This window comes from Rhagoletis zephyria, unplaced genomic scaffold (assembly GCF_001687245.7).
Source record: "Rhagoletis zephyria isolate East Lansing unplaced genomic scaffold, Rhagoletis_zephyria_1.1 Rzeph_scaffold_07766, whole genome shotgun sequence".
NCBI classification, from domain to species: Eukaryota; Metazoa; Arthropoda; class Insecta; order Diptera; family Tephritidae; genus Rhagoletis; species Rhagoletis zephyria.
Window position 1 is genome coordinate 2,527 of NW_016164848.1, and position 20,814 is coordinate 23,340.

At 36.9% G+C, this 20,814-nt stretch overlaps 4 protein-coding genes across 6 annotated transcripts in view; 3 read left to right on the forward strand and 1 right to left on the reverse strand.

The window, feature by feature from the left end:
- The first annotated feature begins 2,898 nt into the window (after nt 1–2,898).
- On the forward strand, nt 2,899–6,432 carry piwi (P-element induced wimpy testis). 2 transcript variants are annotated; one of them, XM_017630458.1, is made up of 3 exons: nt 2,899–3,098; nt 3,185–5,187; nt 5,351–6,432. In XM_017630458.1, the coding sequence occupies exons 2-3, from the start codon at nt 3,229–3,231 to the stop codon at nt 6,029–6,031; spliced, it is 2,640 nt and encodes an 879-aa protein (XP_017485947.1). In that variant the 5' UTR covers nt 2,899–3,098; nt 3,185–3,228; the 3' UTR covers nt 6,032–6,432. The 2 variants fall into 2 exon arrangements, with proteins under 2 accessions (XP_017485947.1, XP_017485948.1); XM_017630459.1 differs by lacking the exon at nt 2,899–3,098 and having other exon boundaries at nt 3,140–5,028; nt 5,192–6,432.
- A 2,434-nt stretch (nt 6,433–8,866) lies between these two features.
- On the forward strand, nt 8,867–10,471 carry LOC108374490 (uncharacterized). Of its 2 annotated transcripts, none has more exons than XM_017630461.1 (4): nt 8,867–8,974; nt 9,188–9,439; nt 9,772–9,947; nt 9,998–10,471. In XM_017630461.1, exons 2-4 carry the CDS (start codon nt 9,191–9,193, stop codon nt 10,392–10,394), a joined length of 822 nt encoding a protein of 273 aa, XP_017485950.1. In that variant the 5' UTR covers nt 8,867–8,974; nt 9,188–9,190; the 3' UTR covers nt 10,395–10,471. The 2 variants fall into 2 exon arrangements, with proteins under 2 accessions (XP_017485950.1, XP_017485951.1); XM_017630462.1 differs by lacking the exon at nt 8,867–8,974 and adding an exon at nt 9,062–9,133.
- Nucleotides 10,438–12,712, reverse strand: LOC108374489 (transcription initiation factor TFIID subunit 5-like). The gene is made up of 2 exons (XM_017630460.1): nt 12,650–12,712; nt 10,438–12,597 (listed from the first exon to the last, which is right to left on the reverse strand). Exon 2 carries the CDS (start codon nt 12,565–12,567, stop codon nt 10,513–10,515), a length of 2,055 nt encoding a protein of 684 aa, XP_017485949.1. The 5' UTR covers nt 12,568–12,597; nt 12,650–12,712; the 3' UTR covers nt 10,438–10,512.
- Nucleotides 12,713–14,804: 2,092 nt separating this feature from the next.
- LOC108374487 (protein phosphatase PTC7 homolog) overlaps nt 14,805–20,814 on the forward strand; it is a gene marked incomplete at its 3' end in the record, with an annotated part of 12,505 nt that continues 6,495 nt past the window's right edge. The window contains exons 1-3 of the mRNA XM_017630457.1: nt 14,805–14,999; nt 15,093–15,667; nt 19,224–19,403. Of these exons, the coding sequence (XP_017485946.1) occupies nt 15,427–15,667; nt 19,224–19,403 (421 nt within the window). The remainder of the gene's footprint in view (nt 15,000–15,092; nt 15,668–19,223; nt 19,404–20,814) is intronic.

The window sequence follows — 20,814 nt, forward strand, 5'->3', positions numbered from 1 at the left end:
CAGGAGAAATAGGCAGAATGTTCGAAGAATGACGTAGAATGTTCCACAAAGAGAAACGTCAAGTTGGATGAACACTGCGAACAGCGAGAGAAAGCGAATGAGCGATAAACTTCAGAATGTTCTAGAGTTGCCATAAGTGCCAGCGCAGGTATATAATAGGGCTCGTAAAATTATCCGACTATTCGACTAATCGGTTAACGATTATTCGATTCGTAACCGTTCGCATGCTTATTAGTCGGTTAATGGTATTCGAATAGTCGCCCGCCTTCGATTATTCGAATAGTTGCTTTGCTTCGACTACTCGAGCATTGTAGAAAATCGAATTTCAGCAACCGAACTTTCATTGAAATTTCTTTGACAAATGAAAAAAAAATTATTTAAATATATAAATGGCCACATATGTATGTATATTCAGATACAAAAAATGAGCGGACGCAAAAGGAGCTGGGTTTGGGATTTTTTCGAAAAAACAGAGGACGAAAAGGAGGTAACATGTTCCATATGTGGTGCAGTTTTGTGCTACACCTCCTCCACATCCTCACTGAACAACCATTTAACAAAAATCCATAACAAAAATCGCGAAAATGAGAGGTAGGTATTGGTTTAGCCATTGTCTCTAAAATATTTCGCAATAACATTTCAATAATTAGCGCACATTCTTGCAAAAAAAGTTTGCCTTAATTTTGCACATGCCATCTTATATATGTACTACGAATGTAACAAGACTTTTCATATATGTATATGTATCTGTAAATGCAAAAAAAAACTCGAACTTAAAATATTCGATTAACCGAAAATGAACGGTTAACCGAATAATCTAAAGTGAACGGTTATCCGAATAGTCGACAGCTTTCGACTACTCGAATATTGCTAACCGATTAACAGTAGTCGACTTCAGTCAGATTCGAATAATTCGGTTAATCGATTAACCGAATTGCCCGAGCTCTAGTATATAAGGGCGCCGCCACCGCGAGGTGAGTTAGTTACAAGTCAGCAAGCTACAAGTAAACTGAGCGGAGAATTGAGTTGCGAATAAGCAAGCTATAAGTTTAATTGTGTTAACAAGTAGTAAAGCGTTGTTGTTGCTTTAACAAGTATTGTAAAGTGTTTTTACTGTATTAGCAAATATTGTTAATTGTTTGTTGTACAATAAAGTTAATTGTACTACAATTTGGTCATCGTTAGCATTTATTTAACAATCCAGCGATACGAGCCCGAGTATATTTGGGTAATACGGACGAGGGTTCAAGGATAATCGTAACAATACTTTAAACATACATTTCCCATTTCACCATACATCATGCAACCATGACTCGTTGAACCAGAGAATTTTAGTTTTCTTGCGGTTTACACAACACAAATGGCTTGAAACAAAGGGTTATTTCGCTTGGTTTGTCAAGCCGCCTGTATAAAGGCCCGTGTACATATCACTTTGGCGTTGTGTTTTACGCTGGCGTTGCTTTGACAGCTGACTATGAATACATGCATTTATATGAAAGTCTCCACATTAACAAAGTTGGGCAACGCAAACGCAAAACATTAAGATGGCCAACTCTCAAATTTTGGCGTGCGTCGTTCTTCAGCTATTCCAAATTATTAAAATTATGTTAAATAATTATCGTTTATAATCAAATGCGGGCAGTAAATATAGTTTTTTAATGCAATAATTTATGTAAAATTTTTATTTATTTGCTGCTAGTATGTATAATTTAGTGAGCAAGGTATACGCTGCTAAGCGTTCATTGTAGCAAGCACGGGCGTTACTTGCGCTACTGTCAAAGCAACGCTAGCGCCAACGCACTCCAAAGTTGTATGTAAACGGGCCTTTATGTAATTCGCCCTTAACCGGCCGTCTACACATGCTCTAAAATCTCACTTGCGTTATGTTGACTGGGTATTTGACAGCATAAGTACTGAACACATTGAAAACGACAAGCTGCGGACCACAGCTTCCAGTTTGTCCTATTCATTATCTAAACGCTTTATCGATGGCGACATGATTTCTTTGAGCGCGGCAGCAACATCATGAATGTATATGAGTTTGACATGAAAGAAGAGGAAGAACCTTATCTGTCGCCAGAAGAATAGAAATAGATCTAATCCGGCCACAACCACAGCCGTCGCGTAGCCCGGTCGTCGCCAAAATAATTATCTACATAACACCATGTTCTGACCGACATCGAAAACATGTTCTCGTTGCTAAAACTGGTTTTCGACCTAAAACTTGTGTTTTCGTCCATGTAAAATCTGTCAAACGAAAACAAGCTTTCGCTGAAAACAACTTAAAAACTCACGTTCCACTCATTCCAATCGGTGTCTGCACTAGTTTTTTTCGATTATTTGTCGAAGTGGCAGTCATATTTTATTATCTTTAATACGCCGTTTCGGATTTATTTTTAATTGGCTGACCAAAATAAAATAAGCATGGAAGTAAAAGGTTGTTAATGAAAAGAAATTGAAGGAAAAGTATTTTGGTTTTGTATTTGTGGAGCAAAACTGTAAACAAAGGATGTAAGAAATGTCAACGAAAACACCAACAGTCGGTGTGAACAGCCTTCAGCCCACAATCCCAAAACTCGTTTTCAAGGTGTTTTCGTTGTCGGTCAGAACATGGTATAAGAGTACGTGTTGAAATAATTTGACAGTGGTTTGTAGCTCGTCGTTTTCATTGTGTTCGGGCTAATACTGTTTCATTTGTAAATGTCGTCGTCCTCACTCGTGCAGCATTTTCCAGCACGTGAAGACGTCCTGTAAATAGATTTACATTTTTTTTTACCTCTGATAAGATTAATAGGGAATTTATATGAGGCGATTTTTAGTTGAAAGCAACAATCCCCTGGTGTAAACGGTCTTTCAACTAATCGCTTACAATGAAGTTGGTCGGCTGCCTACTTTCGTTCAACTTTTGGTTCAACTAATCGCCTGTGAAAGTTGAATCATGTAAATTCCCTATTACCTTTTTTGAAGCAACGATTTTTCGGTCTATTATCTGGCATCACTAGTTTTCCGGGAACTCGCAATCCACATATGTACACATAGTCCACACTCCATGTTTCTTTGCCGATTTTTTTGGGCTTCGCGTCACCTCGCGCTGATAAATTTAAAAAAAAAGTTTTCATTAATTGTGGTAATATTNTGTTTCTTTGCCGATTTTTTTGGGCTTCGCGTCACCTCGCGCTGATAAATTTTAAAAAAAGTTTTCATTAATTGTGGTAATATCGAAAAAATATGTCTGAGGATCAAAGCCGTGGACGCCGGCGACCGTCACGTGAACAACGCTACTCCAGGTCACGCTCACCATTGGAAGCATATTCCAGCACAACTGGCGGTGGCGATTCTCAACGAAGACGTAGAGAGCGGGAACCCTCTGAAGAAGCACGGCCTCCTAAAGTATATAAGAAAGAACCTGTTTCACCGGATAGAAGTTCCAGTTCATCCCGTAATGGAAGTGGACGGAAAGATCACAAGGATCAGCCATCAACATCAGCAGCAGCAAGTGGCGGAGGTGGAGATGCAGCCGACAGTGGTGACCCGAATGCCAAGAGGGAGCGTTATGAAATTGTACACACTCGTCCATCCGATATCCAGACAAAAATTGGAAAGGGTGGCCAACCAATAACCCTGCAAACCAATTATTATCGTTTGTTGACGAAACCAACATGGCGCATCTTTCAATATCACGTTGATTTTGCTCCATCAATTGAATTGCGCCGTGTTCGCGGTGGAATTCTTTCTGAACATCGTGCTACATTAGGTGGATATTTGTATGATGGTACCAAACTTTTTACGTCGAGTAAGTTACAGGAAGATAAAACAATTCTTCGCGCGAAATCCAAAATTGGAGACACATACACTATCATAATTAAATATGTCGGTGTTATTTCTATGACAGAATGGCAGTCGCTGCAGATTTTGAACTTAATTTTGCGTCGTGCCATGGAAGGTCTCAAATTACAGTTAGTCGGAAGAAACTTTTATGATGCGATGGCAAAAATTGATATGCGAGAGTACCGTTTGCAGCTCTGGCCGGGATATCAAACATCAATACGCCAACATGAAAGAGACATTTTGTTGTGTGCCGAAATCGCTCATAAAGTAATGCGTACTGAAACTGTTTATGATATTTTGATGAGGTGCACAGAAACTGCAAAGGATTACCAAGAGGAATTTAGACGACATGTGCTAGGTCTCACAGTTTTAACCGACTATAATAATAAGACCTATCGCATTAACGACATTGATTTTAGCAAAAATCCATCAAAGACATTTAAATGTAAAGAGAAAGAGGTATCTTTCATTGACTACTATTACCAAAAATATCACATTCGCATCCGCGATCCAAAGCAACCTTTGCTCATATCTAAGGCTAAAGAGAGGGCTATGAGAGGTGGCAGTAGTGACATAATTATACTCATTCCCGAACTATGCCGGCCGACTGGCCTAACTGAAAACATGCGCAATAATTTCCAACTTATGAGAGCTATGGCAGATCACACGCGTATGAATCCCGATCGTCGCATTGACCGTTTACGAATTTTCAATCAAAGACTACAGCAGACCGACGCTAGTGTAGAAGTACTCAATGGTTGGAATATGACTTTAGATCGCCACTTGGTTGACCTGAATGGTCGCGTTCTGGAGCCGCAACGTATTGTATTTAGCGAACACAAAAAAGCTTCAGCCGGTGAACAAGCTGATTGGACACGTCTTTTCCGCGATAATGGATTGTTTACAACTCCATCCCGTGGACTTGACCGATGGTCTGTAATAGCCACAAACCGTAACTCTAGAGAGCTAAGGAATTTCGTAGAATCTCTAATTCGGGCTGCAAGTGGCATGCAAATGCGAATCAATCGGCCCAGAGAAGTAATGTTATATGACGACAGGAATCACTCGTACATTCAAGCAATGGAGGACTGCAGCCGTCAAGATCCTCAGTTAATACTATGTTTAGTACCAAATAATAATGCCGAGCGTTATGCTTCTATTAAAAAGAAAGGATGCTTGGAAAGAGCTATACCCACTCAGGTAATAACACAAAAGTCGGCAAATAACCAACGCGGTCTTATGAGTATTGCCACAAAGGTAGCAATACAAATAAATTGCAAATTGGGATATACACCATGGATGATTGATTTGCCACTTTCCGGTTTAATGACAATCGGTTATGATGTCGCTAAAAGTACTNCAGGTAATAACACAAAAGTCGGCAAATAACCAACGCGGTCTTATGAGTATAGCCACAAAGGTAGCAATACAAATAAATTGCAAATTGGGATATACACCATGGATGATTGATTTACCACTTTCCGGTTTAATGACAATCGGTTATGATGTCGCTAAAAGTACACGTGATCGATCAAAGGCTTTTGGGGCTTTAGTAGCATCGATGGATATGAAAACAAATGCCACTTTCTACAGCACAGTGGCAGAATGCCATTCCCACGATGTCTTGGCAAACAGCCTTTGGCCGATGATGACAAAAGCTTTACGTCAATACCGCAAGGAACACGATGGGAAATTACCAACACGTATTTTATTCTATCGTGATGGAGTAGGAGAAGGGTCTTTGAGACAAGTTTACGAGCACGAGGTTAAAGATGTAGTTGAAAAACTTGAGCAAGAATATAAGCGTGTTGGCTCTGAGAAACCCCCAATGTTTGCATATGTTGTGGTATCTAAAAATATTAACACCCGTCTGTTCGCTCGAGGACGGAACCCACCTCCTGGTACAGTCGTCGATGATGTAGTAACATTGCCAGAACGTTATGACTTTTTCCTCGTATCCCAGTCTGTGCGACAAGGAACAGTTTCGCCTACCAGCTACAATATTGTATACAGTAACATACGTTTAACACCGGATCAGATGCAGCTTTTGACATACAAAATGACCCACTTATATTACAATTGGTCCGGTACTACACGAGTGCCAGCTGTATGTCAATACGCTAAAAAACTTGCAACTTTAGTGGCCACAAGTCTCTATCAACCTCCTCAAAATGCACTTGAGAAAAAGTTATATTATTTGTAAGATTCCACATTTTAATTTTTATAAACGATGAATAATTTTGAATTCATCCCTACTTTTATAAGTTAGTGATGTATTTTTTCCCAAACTGTACCATGAAATTTTTTTTTTAATTTTTTTGAAATGTTAAAACGAAAAGTATTTGGATACGATAATTTCATATAGAGTTGCAGTAAATTCGAAAGGGATAGTTATGACGTTATGTGTATAACAAATCTGCGGAGTAATGGAATCGAATCCAAATGGACAGAAGAATATATGAATTCATTTAATACATATAAATTTTTATGTAACGTATTTTTAAAAATAGATGTGAGGCGATACACTTTGAACTCCTCTGAAACTATGTCACCCTCAATGTGTGCATTTATGAAATAAACTTACAACTCTTTCCACATACATAAGTAATGTGTTTTTGTGATATCTTCAAAACCATCAGTTCGACGAATTGTATGCATATATGTATATGTGGCCAACATGTGTAATATATGTATGTGTGTATATGTACATATCCTCTACTCGACTTCAGTAATAAATAAATATCCTTACCTTAATATAGAAATGCCCTATCTCACATTTTTGTTCCTTCAAATATAGTTTGAAAATTTAGCAAAAAACAAAGGAATTAAGACTTAGATAGTATGGTTTGGAGGCGTCGACATGTATATATACATTCCCAACAAGCAAAATTAACTTAACAAAGCTAACAAAACGCATATTTTTCCTTGTAAAACGCATGAAAAGAAAACGTAATAGAATCGAATCGGCACCTTGTTTATAAGCATATGAATATATAATATAAATTAATAATAAATTTTAGAAATAAAGTATTTTTTTTTTTTTTTTTTTTGTCGTTAACATATGCATTTTACTTTTAAAGTAAACATTTTTTTTTAATATTCGCTCCCAGCATTCATACAAGGTTCATTTAAAAAATAATAATTAAACTTAATACAAAACACTTAATATAAGGAGCGTATTAGTTTTAAAAATACTTCGGCGCCTGTTACACGATAGGGTTGTGTATTTCTAACAACGTTTTATCAGTTGGGCACTTGCAAAGTGATGTAAATTTTCATCACTGCTGCAGTATTGCCGCTTTTATTACATGCCTCGTATTTGAAAAAAAAACGCAAATATGCAGCTGATTGCAATTTATGTTATACATTCATTATATTAAATTATATGATATTACATTTATGTGTGTTATTATGTGTAATTTTCTCTTTGACATCGGCGTGTATCCGGGCAATTGAGAGAAATTATATTCCGCTTGGAGAGGAAGTTACAAATATTACTGGATAGTCGAATTTAACTTGCAACAATTTGACAGTAAAAAAAACATCTGAAGACATGCTGCATGGTGTAATTCAAAGTAATCAAGTAATTGTGGGGCTTTTATTAGTTGAAGTTAATGAAATAATGTTCTTTTTCATAAAAAATAATGTAGGTTTAAAAAGCTTTACAAATTGGTGTTTTCATACATTCTTCAATTTATAAACCTTTTGTAAATGTATAGGTAGGAAATATTGTTTTTATTAGGAAGTTGCTTCGAAAAATTACAAATTAGCTGCTCATAAAGTCTGCAAATAGTTACTGGTTTAGCGTTCATGTCTTTCTTTGTAGAGTTGTCAAACTATCGATGGCACTATCGATAGTATCGATAGTTTCAATTTTTTTAGACTATCAATACTCATTGATAGTTTTTTTTTATACTATCAAAAATATCGATAGTTTAGTAGGACTATCGAACTATTGTTGGTAATACCTGCATTTTTTAATTTGAATTAAAAATTTAGTTTTTTAGTCATATTCAAATATGCACTCATTTAGGCCAACATACATACATGTGTTATTCGTAAATCCTGTTTTGTTTGTATAACTTGTGTTTGTTTTTGAGCTTTCTAAAAAGAGAAGTATTTTGGCTAAGCAGTTACTTAATTTTGAATGAATATAACTTTTATGAGATAATATTTATTTCACTATGATCCTGTAAAAACAAAGAAACCTAACTGATTTAGCGTTGTCGATAGCGCTATCGATAGTGCTATCGATAGTTTTGTTTTTTTTCGAGACTATCGTGAATATTGATAGTTTTTCTGAAAACTATCAAAACTATCGATGGTGTGCCTATCGATAGTCTGACACCTCTATTTCTTTGTGACATTTTTCTCTCCATTCATTTCTTTCAATCCGCGGATTGGCAGGTAGGAATGCTTGATATCGTATCGATTTTTCTGAATATCGATATTTCATCGCACATCGATACTTTACCCGCAATATCGATATTTAAGTTGAAATTTATTTTTCATCTACAAAGAAGGTATGGAAAAATACTAACGTAGGTTTAATGATCAGCTTGTTTGATTTATTTAGCTCTTAAGTTTGATAAACCGTTCGTTTTAGTCCTCAGTAAATATACAAGATGGAAATAACACAATTAGTTGAGTTGATAAGCAGGGCTCGAATCGTAACATACGTTATCGTATTACTCGTCACGTAAAAATACATTTTTCGCATTATGACATACGTGAACGTACTCTTTGTCCCATTCAGTTTATACTGCCTGACGTATCACGTAATTTTCTTTCGTATGGTTTTCGATCCGTGAACTGATGTTACGATTCGAGCCCTGGTCTAATATTCTATTCAATTGTTTCAACATCGATTTTTCCGATATCGATATTGTTCGGCCCGATATATTGCCATATCGATTTTCATGCAATGAATTAAATCGATTCATGATATCGATACTTTCTTAAACATCGAACATTCCTACTGGCAGGTTGCTGTATAATTTAAAATTGGAGAATACATGAACAGACCTAACGACGTTTGAAAGCAACCCTAAAGAGCCGATAATGTAGTTCAGTGGACAATAAAAGATGTCAAAACAATTTTTTTTTATGTGAAAATTTGTTTATCATTATAACGTCGCAAACCACGGTGAGTTACCCCTTATTTGCATGTTTAGCTTTTTTTATTGATATTAGTGGATTTCTCAAAGAAGACAGCTTGTTTTCTGGTTAATCCCCTGTCTAGTATGGAGTGCGGTTAGCCGATGAATTTTCTAAACATTTAAATTAAACATTGGTCATTGTGGTGGTGCGCAGGAATTACATGTATGTATAGACTTATTGTTTTATTTCTCATTTAAAGGATATGCTTTCTGGTTGGTACTGTCGCTCCATGGCGAACCAACAAGCCACTCCAGCCGATGAGACAGATCCCAATGTGGATGAAGATTCCGGATCAGATGATGATAGCCATGAGCAACAGCGCACTCAGTCAGCTTTAGGCATTGGAGGTGGAAGTGGCAATGGCGGCGGAAATAGTTCAGGTGCCACTAATGCCGTAGATTATAAAACACAATACCGTTATCTAAAACGCAAACTCAAATTTTTGATATATGTGAGTATATGGAAAAGTACCTCATGTCGAAAAGCCGGCTTTAGTATAATGCGGCTTTCCCTTTATTCTTTAAACGACAAGGAATTTTTTGATGAGACTTAATAAGAACACTGACTTGTTATTATCGGAACTATTTCTTGGGCGTTTATTTTCTGAACGTTATTCAACGGCTCAGCGTCAGTGAGTCATCTGGAATCCCATGCCGCGAATGCCGATTTATACTAAAGCCAGCCTTTCGACATAGGCAACTTTTCCATATGGACAAAGATATGTATATTTAAAAAAAAAAAAAAAACAATAAGTCTGACTTTTGTGTTTCAACCGATTTGCAGGAAAATGAATTCTTTCAAGATGCACTACGTTCTAACCAACGTAGATTGTTAAAAGTATCCAGAGATCGTGCTTTCTTACTAGATCGTTTGCTACAATATGAGAAACCAGAAAACACGTCTTCGGAAAGCGATGAAACTGACTCGTCAGAAGATGAAGCCAGCAAGGAAGCAAAAAAGTAATTGCAGCTAATTTATAATTAATGATTATTCTATACAATTTTTTTAGGCGGAAGCTTGAACAAAATGCTACTGCGAATGGCGGTGGAACTAGTACTGGATCCACTCGAGGACGCAAAAAGAAACTGCAACAAGTTCCACCGAATGAAATTTCACAAACTCTCAAACAACATACCGAACGGGTCCAGCAACCTCAGCAAGTCGCAGTTTCTGACGTGGAGAAACCGCGGCAAATACAAATGACCGCAGCGGAAGTTGAACGTCATTTGCAATCGAGGCAAAATGTCATGGAGTTTGTACAAGATCGTGCTCCTGCCACTGTGCCAACAGAAATGTTTAGCAACGAGCCATCCTTAGATAGCGAATCAAATGATCACATTGTAGACGGCTCTTCTCCCACTCATGTTGCTGCTGAAGAGTGTGTACAAATGGAATATGCAAATTAGGCATTGAATATTTCATTTTACCATGTAAAGTCACTTTATTACACATTAAAATGAATACTTCATATGTATTAATGTAACGAATCACTTAAATCTATTCACCCCACCACTACCTGCCATTTTAGGATGACTTGAACATGCCAACTGCTAATAATAAGTTTCGGCGTGTAAAATGCAGCGCAAGGAAGGGAGTGGATTTGGTTGGAAATGAGCGGAGCAGGTATGTTTCACTGTCGTTTAGGTCAGGATTGTGTGAGGATGCTCCGGTCTGTGCCAAGTAATCCTCAGTGAGTTTCGAAAAGTCCCACAAAGTCAGCACGCAGTCTAAACCACCAACAGCTAATATATTTCCATCCCGACTGAAGGACATCGTATGTATTGAACCTGTATGTCGTAACAGTGATGCTACAAGTTGGCCATGCGACAAATCCCATATAAGGACGGTGTGATCTGAAGAACCAGATGCCAAATAACGCCCACACGTAGAGAATGCCAAGGAGTAAATAGGCCCCTTGTGACCACACATTTGCCGCACTAATTGTCCGTTTAGGACATCCCACAATCTAACTGTGCGGTCACTTGAACCACTGGCAATATAATTCGAATTAGGATGAAACTGGACGCAATCCACATCCGATAGATGACCGCAAAAAATCCGCAGTGGTTGATTCGAATCCGTTGTCCAAAGTCGAGCCGTCTTATCATATGAGCATGACGCAAAATAATAACCGTGTGGAGAGAAACGAACATCCCAAACGGGGAAGAGATGACCCTTATAAACAACAACACATGTCCACGTATGGAACGACCACAGACGAATTGTGGTATCTTCGGAGCAGGACAGCAATAAATTTTTTTCTGGGGCAAAGGCGCAGCGGTAGACCGGCCCGCTATGACCATAGAACGTACGGGATGCCTCGCCTGTCCTATCATCCATCATGCGAGTGTTGATGTCTTCAGCATCTTTGTCTATATCTTTAAGTAACTCTGCGCTCTTCATTTCTCGCAATTTCGCTGGGGTAAGGGACCATACTTTAATGCTGGAATCAGTAAAACCCACAGCCATCATGGTAGAGTCTTCTGAAATTTCAGCACATGTAACGGTATTATGTGCATTGAGTATCGTATAAAAACAAACTGACGGAAGTGAATCTTTATTTAGTGGTACGCGTTTGGAAGATTCACGCAAAGCTTTTACTTTTTCCATTTTATCGGCATCTTTCATTTCGGGCAGTGGAATTCGATCACTAGCAGGTGCGTTAGGATCGGACTTTGATTTTTTGGAGAAAAGCGGATCTTTTTTGGGTTTTTTCTTTTTAGGCTTGTCGGGTGCATCAGGATCATTATCATCTTCTTCTTCCACCATCGCAGGTGCAGGAGTTGTCAACGTTTGGTAATCAACTTCTTTTAATAGACCATAGTAAACGCGTATTTTATTATCTTGACGTTTTGCTTCGCCAACTAAAGATCCAGTATTGATATCGCATTGAGACTTGCTGCGCGCAGTTCCTTCGTAGGTATCAAAATGCAAAAATTTTGCGACTATATCTGCTATCACCTCCTGCTTTCGATCTTGTATATGTCGTTTAAATAGCGAATGAGAATCCCGTGACATGCGAATAACGAACTTGTCTAGCTCCATTGCGGTCACGAAATCGTTATTTTCTAGATCAGACCTTTTGGTTATCATTAATAAATTTTGCAAATCTTCGCGGTAGTAATGATCTAAATCTGGGCCACATTTCTCCACAAATTTTCGGGCTTGTTCTGCGAATCCTCCTTGAATAAGTTTAATATAGATTTGTACCAGTATTGGATAGAGAACCATAGACAACTCATGTTTATAAATATCTAGAGACTCCTCGACGAAATTACGCAGATCTGCATAAGCCGCTTCATGTATTTCTGGGTCATTACCGGATCCACCACTACCACTTGCTACCAATCCATTTTGATGGTCGTGTCCATCCACGAGAGCTGACGTTAGAAGTGTGTTTATTTCAATATCATTCACTTCCTCCAATTCCTGATTTGTGATATTGGCTTCGCGACATAGAAGCTCCTCTGTTTGCTTGAGGTTGTATTTCTTTATAAGCTTCAGAAGCGCAAGCAGGTCACGCTTTTCCTGAGGTGGAGTAATACCACCATTCGTAATGTTGGCGCTGGTGTTACTCATTTTCTTTTTCAATGCGGAAGATGTTCTAAGCTAAAAGACAAAACAATTACAAATCTTTTGTAGAAATTATTTTTCCTTTTACAGATAATCCAACATCAATAATTCGCTTTGACACATCTCAATTAGTAATGACATATCTTCAATTTTCTTTCGATTTGTATCGCAGTTCCCCTTTTGATTAATCGGCTGAAATAATCGAAAGCTAGCCATTACCGGCCGTCTTCACGTTCTACTTTTTTTTTGCAAGCGAGTTCGAGTTTTGTTGACTGGGGCCCTTTACAACATACTTTTCAGCATATTTCGCCAAATAAAAAGGTTCGAACCTTCCAAATTTGCTTTTGCCACCAAAATGTTAGAAAATAGCTGTCAAACAACAAAAATGACAGTTGAAAGCGATTGACAACTCACAAGCCGCTCGGTATGCAAGAAAAAGATTGCTTCGTACTTATTGCGGTCTACACGTGTGGGATCTCGAATGCGTCGTCAGGCAAGCGAGATTTCAACTTCGCATAAGGTCTGTTGTTGTTGTTGTTGTTGTAGCAGCATACAAGTTCCCCAAAGCGTTTTTGGGGAGTGTTGCTGGAGTGACAGTCCTTGGCCAGATATAAATCTGGGTCGTTCCGATTGCGTAGACCCGACTGTCGTGGGGACGCATAAGGTTTGTAGGGCTGTTGTTGTTGTTGTTGTTGTAGCAGCATACAAATTCCCCAAAGAGCTTTTGGGGAGTGGTGCTGGAGTGACAGTCCTTGGCCAGATATAAATCTGGGTCGTTCCGATTGCGTAGACCCGACTGTCGTGGGGACGCATAAGGTTTGTAGGGCTGTTGTTGTTGTTGTTGTTGTAGCAGCATACAAATTCCCCAAAGAGCTTTTGGGGAGTGGTGCTGGAGTGACAGTCCTTGGCCAAATATAAATCTGGGTCATTCCGGTTACGTAGACCCGACTGTCGTGGGTCGAGGTAAGGAACAGCTGATTTTATGTGCTGAATTAATTGGCACCAGATAAGAAGCTAGTGTAGTTTAATGCAGAAAAATGTTAGCTGGTGCTTACTTAAAAAACACAGTACTAGAGTTTCCGGATGCATATTCGGTCCACTATTTATCACGGAAAAGTTTAAATAGAACGTGTGCAGGCGTATAAACAAATTCTCATCTCGTCTCGGTAACTCCAGTTTAAACTTAGTTTAAGTAAACTGAGATTAAATTGAACAGCTGGCTGACATTTGATTGGCTGATCATAGTTTAATGCAGCCAGATCGGGCGTTTAAACTGAGTTTAAACCACGGCGGTGCACTAAAAAAAAGTGACCACGGTGGCACAGAGAGGAGATATAACAAGTACAACAAATTTGACGGCTAATAATGCGAGATTTGCCTCTGTAAACGGGGTGATAAAAAAAGAGCTTTGATTGAGATTATATTTATATGTAAACAAACTTTATTATTAAAGGTATTCATCAAACCTTATAAATGCATTTAAAACCGTGTGTAAAATTGTGTAAACCTTATAAATGAACTGTCAAAATTTGTATGGAAACTCGTTTACACATTTCTGATAAATTTCTCCAGCGATTTCACTGAATAAACTTGATAAACTGAAGTCAATGCAACTCTGTCGCAACTCTAGCTATGTTTTCTTTGGCAATAATCGGATACGCATAAAAATTTTGCACGCAAATTCAACAACAACGATGTGATCTTGATAGAGAACTGGTTCAATTATTATCCGTTCTGTTTGTTTTGTTTCACTGATAATTTGGCCGCAAGGTTAGGTAGCTGTGACAAATGAATTCATACACAAACAGACATTCTGCCATTGTTTGTTTTAACTTGCTTCAAATAAATAGCCTTTATGTTATATGTATATTTATTAAAATAGATATTATCTCGTAAATATAATTTTTCCTCATTTAGTGAGTTAGTTTCTATAATTTCTTTATCCTCGTGATAGTTGTATAAGGTTAGTGATGCTGAGCTCTATAACCAAAGAAAAAACGACTATTGTCGCATGTGTAAACGAAAAGAGAGTGTGGGTCGTTCATGTAACAGAGTGCGAAAACTTATAAGATTATCTGCTTGATAAAGTTATCGTTTTAGATGAATACCACTAATAAATTTATTCTTTTATCAAGTTTATCAGCAGTTGTATCATATTTGATGAAGGCCCCTGTTATTTTTGTAAGAGGTGCACCCCTGGTGTTTCCAAATGTGTCACATGTTTCATTGGATTTATGAGCAACCCTGTCTTGCCTTCCAGTGAATTTTGTTCGCCCTGGGTGGATTTTTTTTTGGTTGTCGAATTTGTCTCACGCGTAGTTAAGGAAAACTTCCATTTTTGGGTATATCCTTGAAAGCTGGGTCAAATCGAAGTGCTAAATGTTTATTAAAAATAAATGGGGAAATTCCTAAATCATTGCTCTGTCCAGATGTGATATGTTAGTTCATGACACTATAACGGCGAATGGGTTACATAAATGATAATAACAGCGCGGAGAATTGTACGGAGTTTTTTCTAATCCTTGCTATAGATTTATGCTAATTTGGACCAACAAATCCCAACACCACTTTTAAGAATTACTAAAACGAAATGATATCGACCTACATTTTCCGCATATGCAATTCCGATAACTTTTTAACTATTGAATATTTTGTGAAAGGTGCTAATTAGAAGGAATTTGAAAAAATAAAACCAAAGTAGAAGTTTGGAAAAAAATACATTTGGACTTCTATATCGCGTTAAGTACATAATTTAAGGATTCGCATCATCCCCAATATGAAAATTTGAGCCATTCTAGCTTTTTAATCACGGTTTACGCTTAAAACTACTGTAAAACGCGCTACGAAGGAGACAAGAGCTTTCTGATGCATTCATTGAGCTGGACGACGAGAGTAATCTCGCGAGCGTTACGTAGTAGCTTCTCTACGCTACTAGAGACAGCTAGCAATGCAACAGCGAATGTAAATAGTGCCTCGAAACAACGCCCGCACTTTGTATCTGTTGTGTGTGGCTTTCCTAAAGACTTTCTAACTTCCAAATACAAGCCAGGCAAATACGGCGAAGATTCATGGTTTAAGACGTCAACCACCAACGCAGATGTGCTAGGTAAGCAATTTTATAATTACATAACTTTAAAATATACATTCGAGATTAATATAAAGCATGTTGCCCTGCCCATTCGTATTTCATCGTTCAGATATACATGTGCATATGCACATATATACTTACATATGTACACATTATCGATTTCTAAGAGTGCAGCTCCTTAACCTATGTATATGAATGTGTACAAAAATTCGCATTCTAAATGCAACGAATACCTAATTTCTTTATTATTATTAATATAATAGAAATGGTCTGTCTATTAAGCTCAACGAACAGTCCTCGATTCAATACCAATTAAATTTCTCTCAAATGTCGCGTAAAATATTAATTTGTGCACTTTGTACCTGTTGTGTTAGTGTCGATTAAACACTGACATCCAAACGCATGTTCGCTTGTCTGTTATCTGTCTGGCTCCAGTTAAACCGAGCTTACAATGTACGTCACCACATGAAGTCGTCTATATCGATGTATGTATGTTCTTACACTTGTGTTTGGTATGCTATTGCACCTAGGCTTTAATTTGTTAGAAAATAAATATTGTAGTTTTGATTACATACATTCATATGTACATTAGACTGGATCACCAAAAAAAAGTTGGGTTTTCCGCCAGGATTACAAAATTTATAATATTTTAAGACGTCCGCCAAAATATTTCGGAAAAATATTAAGATTTAAGTGAGCTGGACCGATTTGAAAATACCTCCAAACATGGAGTTTTTTATGAATAAAAATAGTTTCTTAAAGAACTTTTTGAAAAAAAGTCCCATCAGATGACAAGATTAAGAACAGAGAACAGATTAAGATTAAAAAATCTGCATAAAAATATTTAAAAATCTTTTCAACGGAATCGTAAGAATGAGATTTTTGATGCTGTATTTTCTTATACTTTTTTCAAAGATTGATTTACAAAAAACTTGAATAACTGGGCCAGAACTATTCTTATTTAGACTTATGGGATCCCGATAGAAAGGTATTTTCACACTGTTTTTATTTCTGTCAAAAAAAAATCATTCGTGTCCAATTTTTTATTTTTTTTTCAAATACCAACACATCTTAATTCAACTTTGAATGACGTTCGTTCATCCTACCTTTCTCTTTCATCCTTTTAATGAGTTCGTTATCAAAGAAATAAAAAGGGTGAGAAAATACCTTTCCAATGACACCTCTTAAGTCTAAATCGGAAGAGCTTAAGGTTCAGTTATTCAAGTTTTTCTTATACCAATCTTTGAAAAAAGTTAAAAAACAGCATCAAAAATCTCATCATTACGATTCCGCTTAAATTTTTTTAAATTTTTTAAAAATATTTTCATGCAATTTTTTTTTAACCTTAAACCGTTTTGTCATTTGAGGAGATTTTAAAAAAAAAAATCTTTAAGAAACTATTTTTATTCATGAAAAACTAAATTTTTGGAGGTATTTTCAAATCGGTCCAGCTCACTTAAATCTTAAAATTTTTCGGAAATATTTTGGTGGACATCTTAAAATATAATAGATTTTATAATTCCAATGGAAAAATACTCTTTTTGTATTGTTTTTTGCTTCTCCGGTAAAATAAAAAAATTATTGATTAGGGCCTCTGTGAATTAAGGGTTCGGTATGTATGTATACATATGTATGTATGTACATTTATAACGTTGTTGCGTTAAAGTAAGTAAAAAGTCAAGTCTTTTGGAATATAGGAGATTCGACGAGCGATATAATGTAAATGACCCAGATTAAAATCTTATTTTATTCAAAATTTCAAGTTCGACTCTAACAGCATTACATGTTGTAGGAATTTAACTTTAATTTTAAGAAGAGCGATTTCAAGTGAGCGCATGTATGTATGTTAGTGCAACATGAATTGCCCGTTTATATTTATCCTGAAGTAGGTAGGTAGGATGCTAAAGATCTTTGGTACTTCAACGACGCTGTGACCATTTGTTTCACATGTGTAAATAAGTATGGGAAATTCATCAAAGAAACATGTCTCTAGTTTCACTAACGTATGTAGATACATATCGCTCATTTACTTCAATAGTGACAACTCCAAAAGCAGCACCCAAGGATAAATTCGCCTTGGCAGCACCCGAGATAAACGGCTTTAAGGTTTTGAAGGGTATATAAAGGCTTTGTGTACATTTTTAGCGCAAAATTTCTAAAATGGCAAATCTCGAGATATGCCTGTTTTGAAGACGGTGTGTGATATGAATGTACATACATAAGTATATCTACAATTTTCGTTTTAGTGGTATACTGGTACATAAACGATACAGCTATGAAATTTTTACACAACCTAGAAGAAGAGGTAGCGGTAATTTGTGTTTTGTATTATGACGAGGTTGAAGTAAATGAGCGATGTTTATATATGTACATTAGGTTGCACCAGAAAAAAAGTTCGTCGTACACATAATTTAAAATAAGTATGCAACTCAATTTGAAAACATTTATATATTAAACTTTGACCCAAAAATTCTTACAAAAATATTATTTTTTTAATATCTTATTGACGAAGTTTGCACAAACACTTCGGAATAGAATACCACTGCCCAAAGGTGCTCAATGGGGCTGAGGTTTGGCGATTGAGGCGGCCACTCCATAGCCTGCACTGTTTCCTTCTTCTTATCATAATCCTGCAGAGAGCATTGTCGTCTGTAATATGTTTACATAGTCAAGCGCGCACATTTGGTCTTTATCCAAAATATTGGACCAACTCCTTCCTTCGGGAAGCAGCCCTATACCATAATGGAATCGCTGCTGTGCTTAACCGTTTTTTCGTGTAATGTGGATCAAAGGCTGTGTTCGTAGGACGTTTTACGTACTATTTTCCATCTGATCCAAACACTACTTTTTGTCTCATCAGACTACAGCACATTTTTCCAATTGGGATTCCGGTATCCCGAACAATTTCCATGTTCCGAAGTCCCGGCATTACAGCTCCGGGATCCCAATATTTTTACTGATTAATTTACAGAATGAAAGAGATGTTGAAAACGATAAAAATAATTAATTTGACACGAAACACGAGAAATACAGAACACCAAAATTGGGATTCAAAGTGAACTTGAGCCCTTTGCACTTGGAAGTGAATTTCAGGACCTGCCTGAATAACTGTACTTGTTCAAATATTTTGTGCAAGAACTGTGCAATAACGAAAATTCTGATAGCAATTGAAAACACAAGCTTTTACAGTGTGGCAGAATTCTTTTTCATTTTACTTTGTTGGCCTTTTGTTGGGAAAGGATTTCTGCAAATATGAGTAAATATTTTTAACAAGAATAGAATAAAAATATTTAAACATCAAATTACGTACTCTTTTACTAAGGGGAATTATGCTTCCCTAACACCAAATGTGGTGACAATGAATCTGTGTGGTTTGACAAGGGCGAACCTACTGTAAAATGCAACAAGTAGTGATGAAGTCGAAATCCCCAAAAATTTCGGGATCCCGAGATTAGTATTTTTGAATACCGAAATCCCGGGATAGTTAAAATGCTTCGGGATTGAATGCCCCAACACATACATACATATATATATAATCTAACAGAATTTTGTGTTTTGTTTTTCTGAATTACAGGTGTAGCTGACGGCGTCGGCGGTTGGCGCAATTACGGAATCGATCCCGGTGAATTTAGTTCTTTTCTGATGAAAACTTGCGAGCGTCTAGTCCATTGTGTTAATTTTAATTCCCAACGACCTGTTAATCTCTTAGCATATAGTTATTGCGAGTTGCTTGAACAAAAAAAACCTATTTTAGGTAAGTAAACACGAACAAACATACTATATGTGCATATCGATGCCTCCAAACCATACCATGACGAGTCAACTTGCACTTAGGTAGACTTAAGAGCCTGTCAGACGTGGCAATATTTCCGTCTTTCGCACGCAATTCGCTGTCAAATTAAGAACGAGAAATTTTATTTCGATGTGTGAACAGCCAAAGAGATCTTTCTGTCACTTTTCGGAAATCAGTTTCAGCAATAAAAGTTGCTAGGGTTGACTGCAACTGAAAGAGCAAAAATCGATTTCCGAAATATATTTCAACTTGCTCGTGCTGCACTAGCAATTTTTATTTCTTCTGCAAGTGCTGTCAAACTAATCGAGGTTGGCGTGTGGCACTGATATCGTAAATTTGTGTAAAATGATGAAAAATATTGTTAAACTAAATATCAAAAATGCTTGAAATATATTATTTTACCTAATATACTAAATCTTTAAATTATTGTTCACATGGAAAATATGTTAATTATAACCTATATTTTAGGGTTTTGCTTTTTTGGGCTTATGTTGTTTTGATTGAGTGTGGGATTTGCGAGCATTGTTGGTGCTGGCTTGAATTATAAGAGTATCCAGCTATTTATAATTTCACCATGGGGTAATGCTCATTCTTCAACGTTGTGTAGTATGGGTTGTTTGCTCCGCGCCGCCAAAATTTTCTTACACAAACAGATCGGCGAGTACGCGAATCATCCACTTCTATTTTTTTTTAATAATAACGGCAATAATTTTTAATAAAATTGCTTTCTTTTTCAACACCAGCTTACGTCGACTATTCATTTTTCGTGTTTTCGTTCTCGCTTTTACAAGAGAAATAGCAAACAAACGACAAGACCACCGCCCATGGTTGCATTTTAGTATCGAGAAAGATTGCCAGAAACTCATTCGCTGTGTGAACAGCCAGAAAGCGATTGCAGAAATTTTTCCTGCAATTCGCCTTTCGGAAATAAAAAACCTCCTTCGAAATACACTTCGCATGCAAGGTGTGACTGCTCATGCAACTGCTTTCTCAATTTGACAGCCGAAAATATATTGCCACGTCTGACACGCTCTTTAGCATAGTATGGTTTGGAGGCGTCGATATCTGTGTACATACATATCAGAATTTTGAATAGCCTGTATACTAAAGCATGATGCCCTCATGCAAACAATAATGGGGCTAAAGTTAAAAATAAAAATTACTAATACCATTACTTTGCTTTAATTTGTTTTTATTTATATTTTTGCTTTCCGGAAAAAATATGTAATTTTTTGGCGATTTATGTTGTAACGGGTGATTTTTTTGAGGTTAGGATTTTCATGCATTAGTATTTGACAGATCACGTGGGATTTCAGACATGGTGTCAAAGAGAAAGATGCTCAGTATGCTTTGACATTTCATCATGAATAGA

Excerpts from the sequence above, each read along its gene's own strand:
- piwi (XM_017630458.1), top strand. The coding sequence starts at position 3,229 with ATGTCTGAGGATCAAAGCCGTGGACGCCGGCGACCGTCACGTGAACAA.
- LOC108374490 (XM_017630461.1), top strand. The coding sequence starts at position 9,191 with ATGCTTTCTGGTTGGTACTGTCGCTCCATGGCGAACCAACAAGCCACT. Across the intron at positions 9,440-9,771 it reads AACTCAAATTTTTGATATAT|GAAAATGAATTCTTTCAAGA; the intron begins GTGAGTATATGG and ends ACCGATTTGCAG. Across the intron at positions 9,948-9,997 it reads GCCAGCAAGGAAGCAAAAAA|GCGGAAGCTTGAACAAAATG; the intron begins GTAATTGCAGCT and ends CAATTTTTTTAG.
- LOC108374489 (XM_017630460.1), bottom strand. The coding sequence starts at position 12,567 with ATGAGTAACACCAGCGCCAACATTACGAATGGTGGTATTACTCCACCT.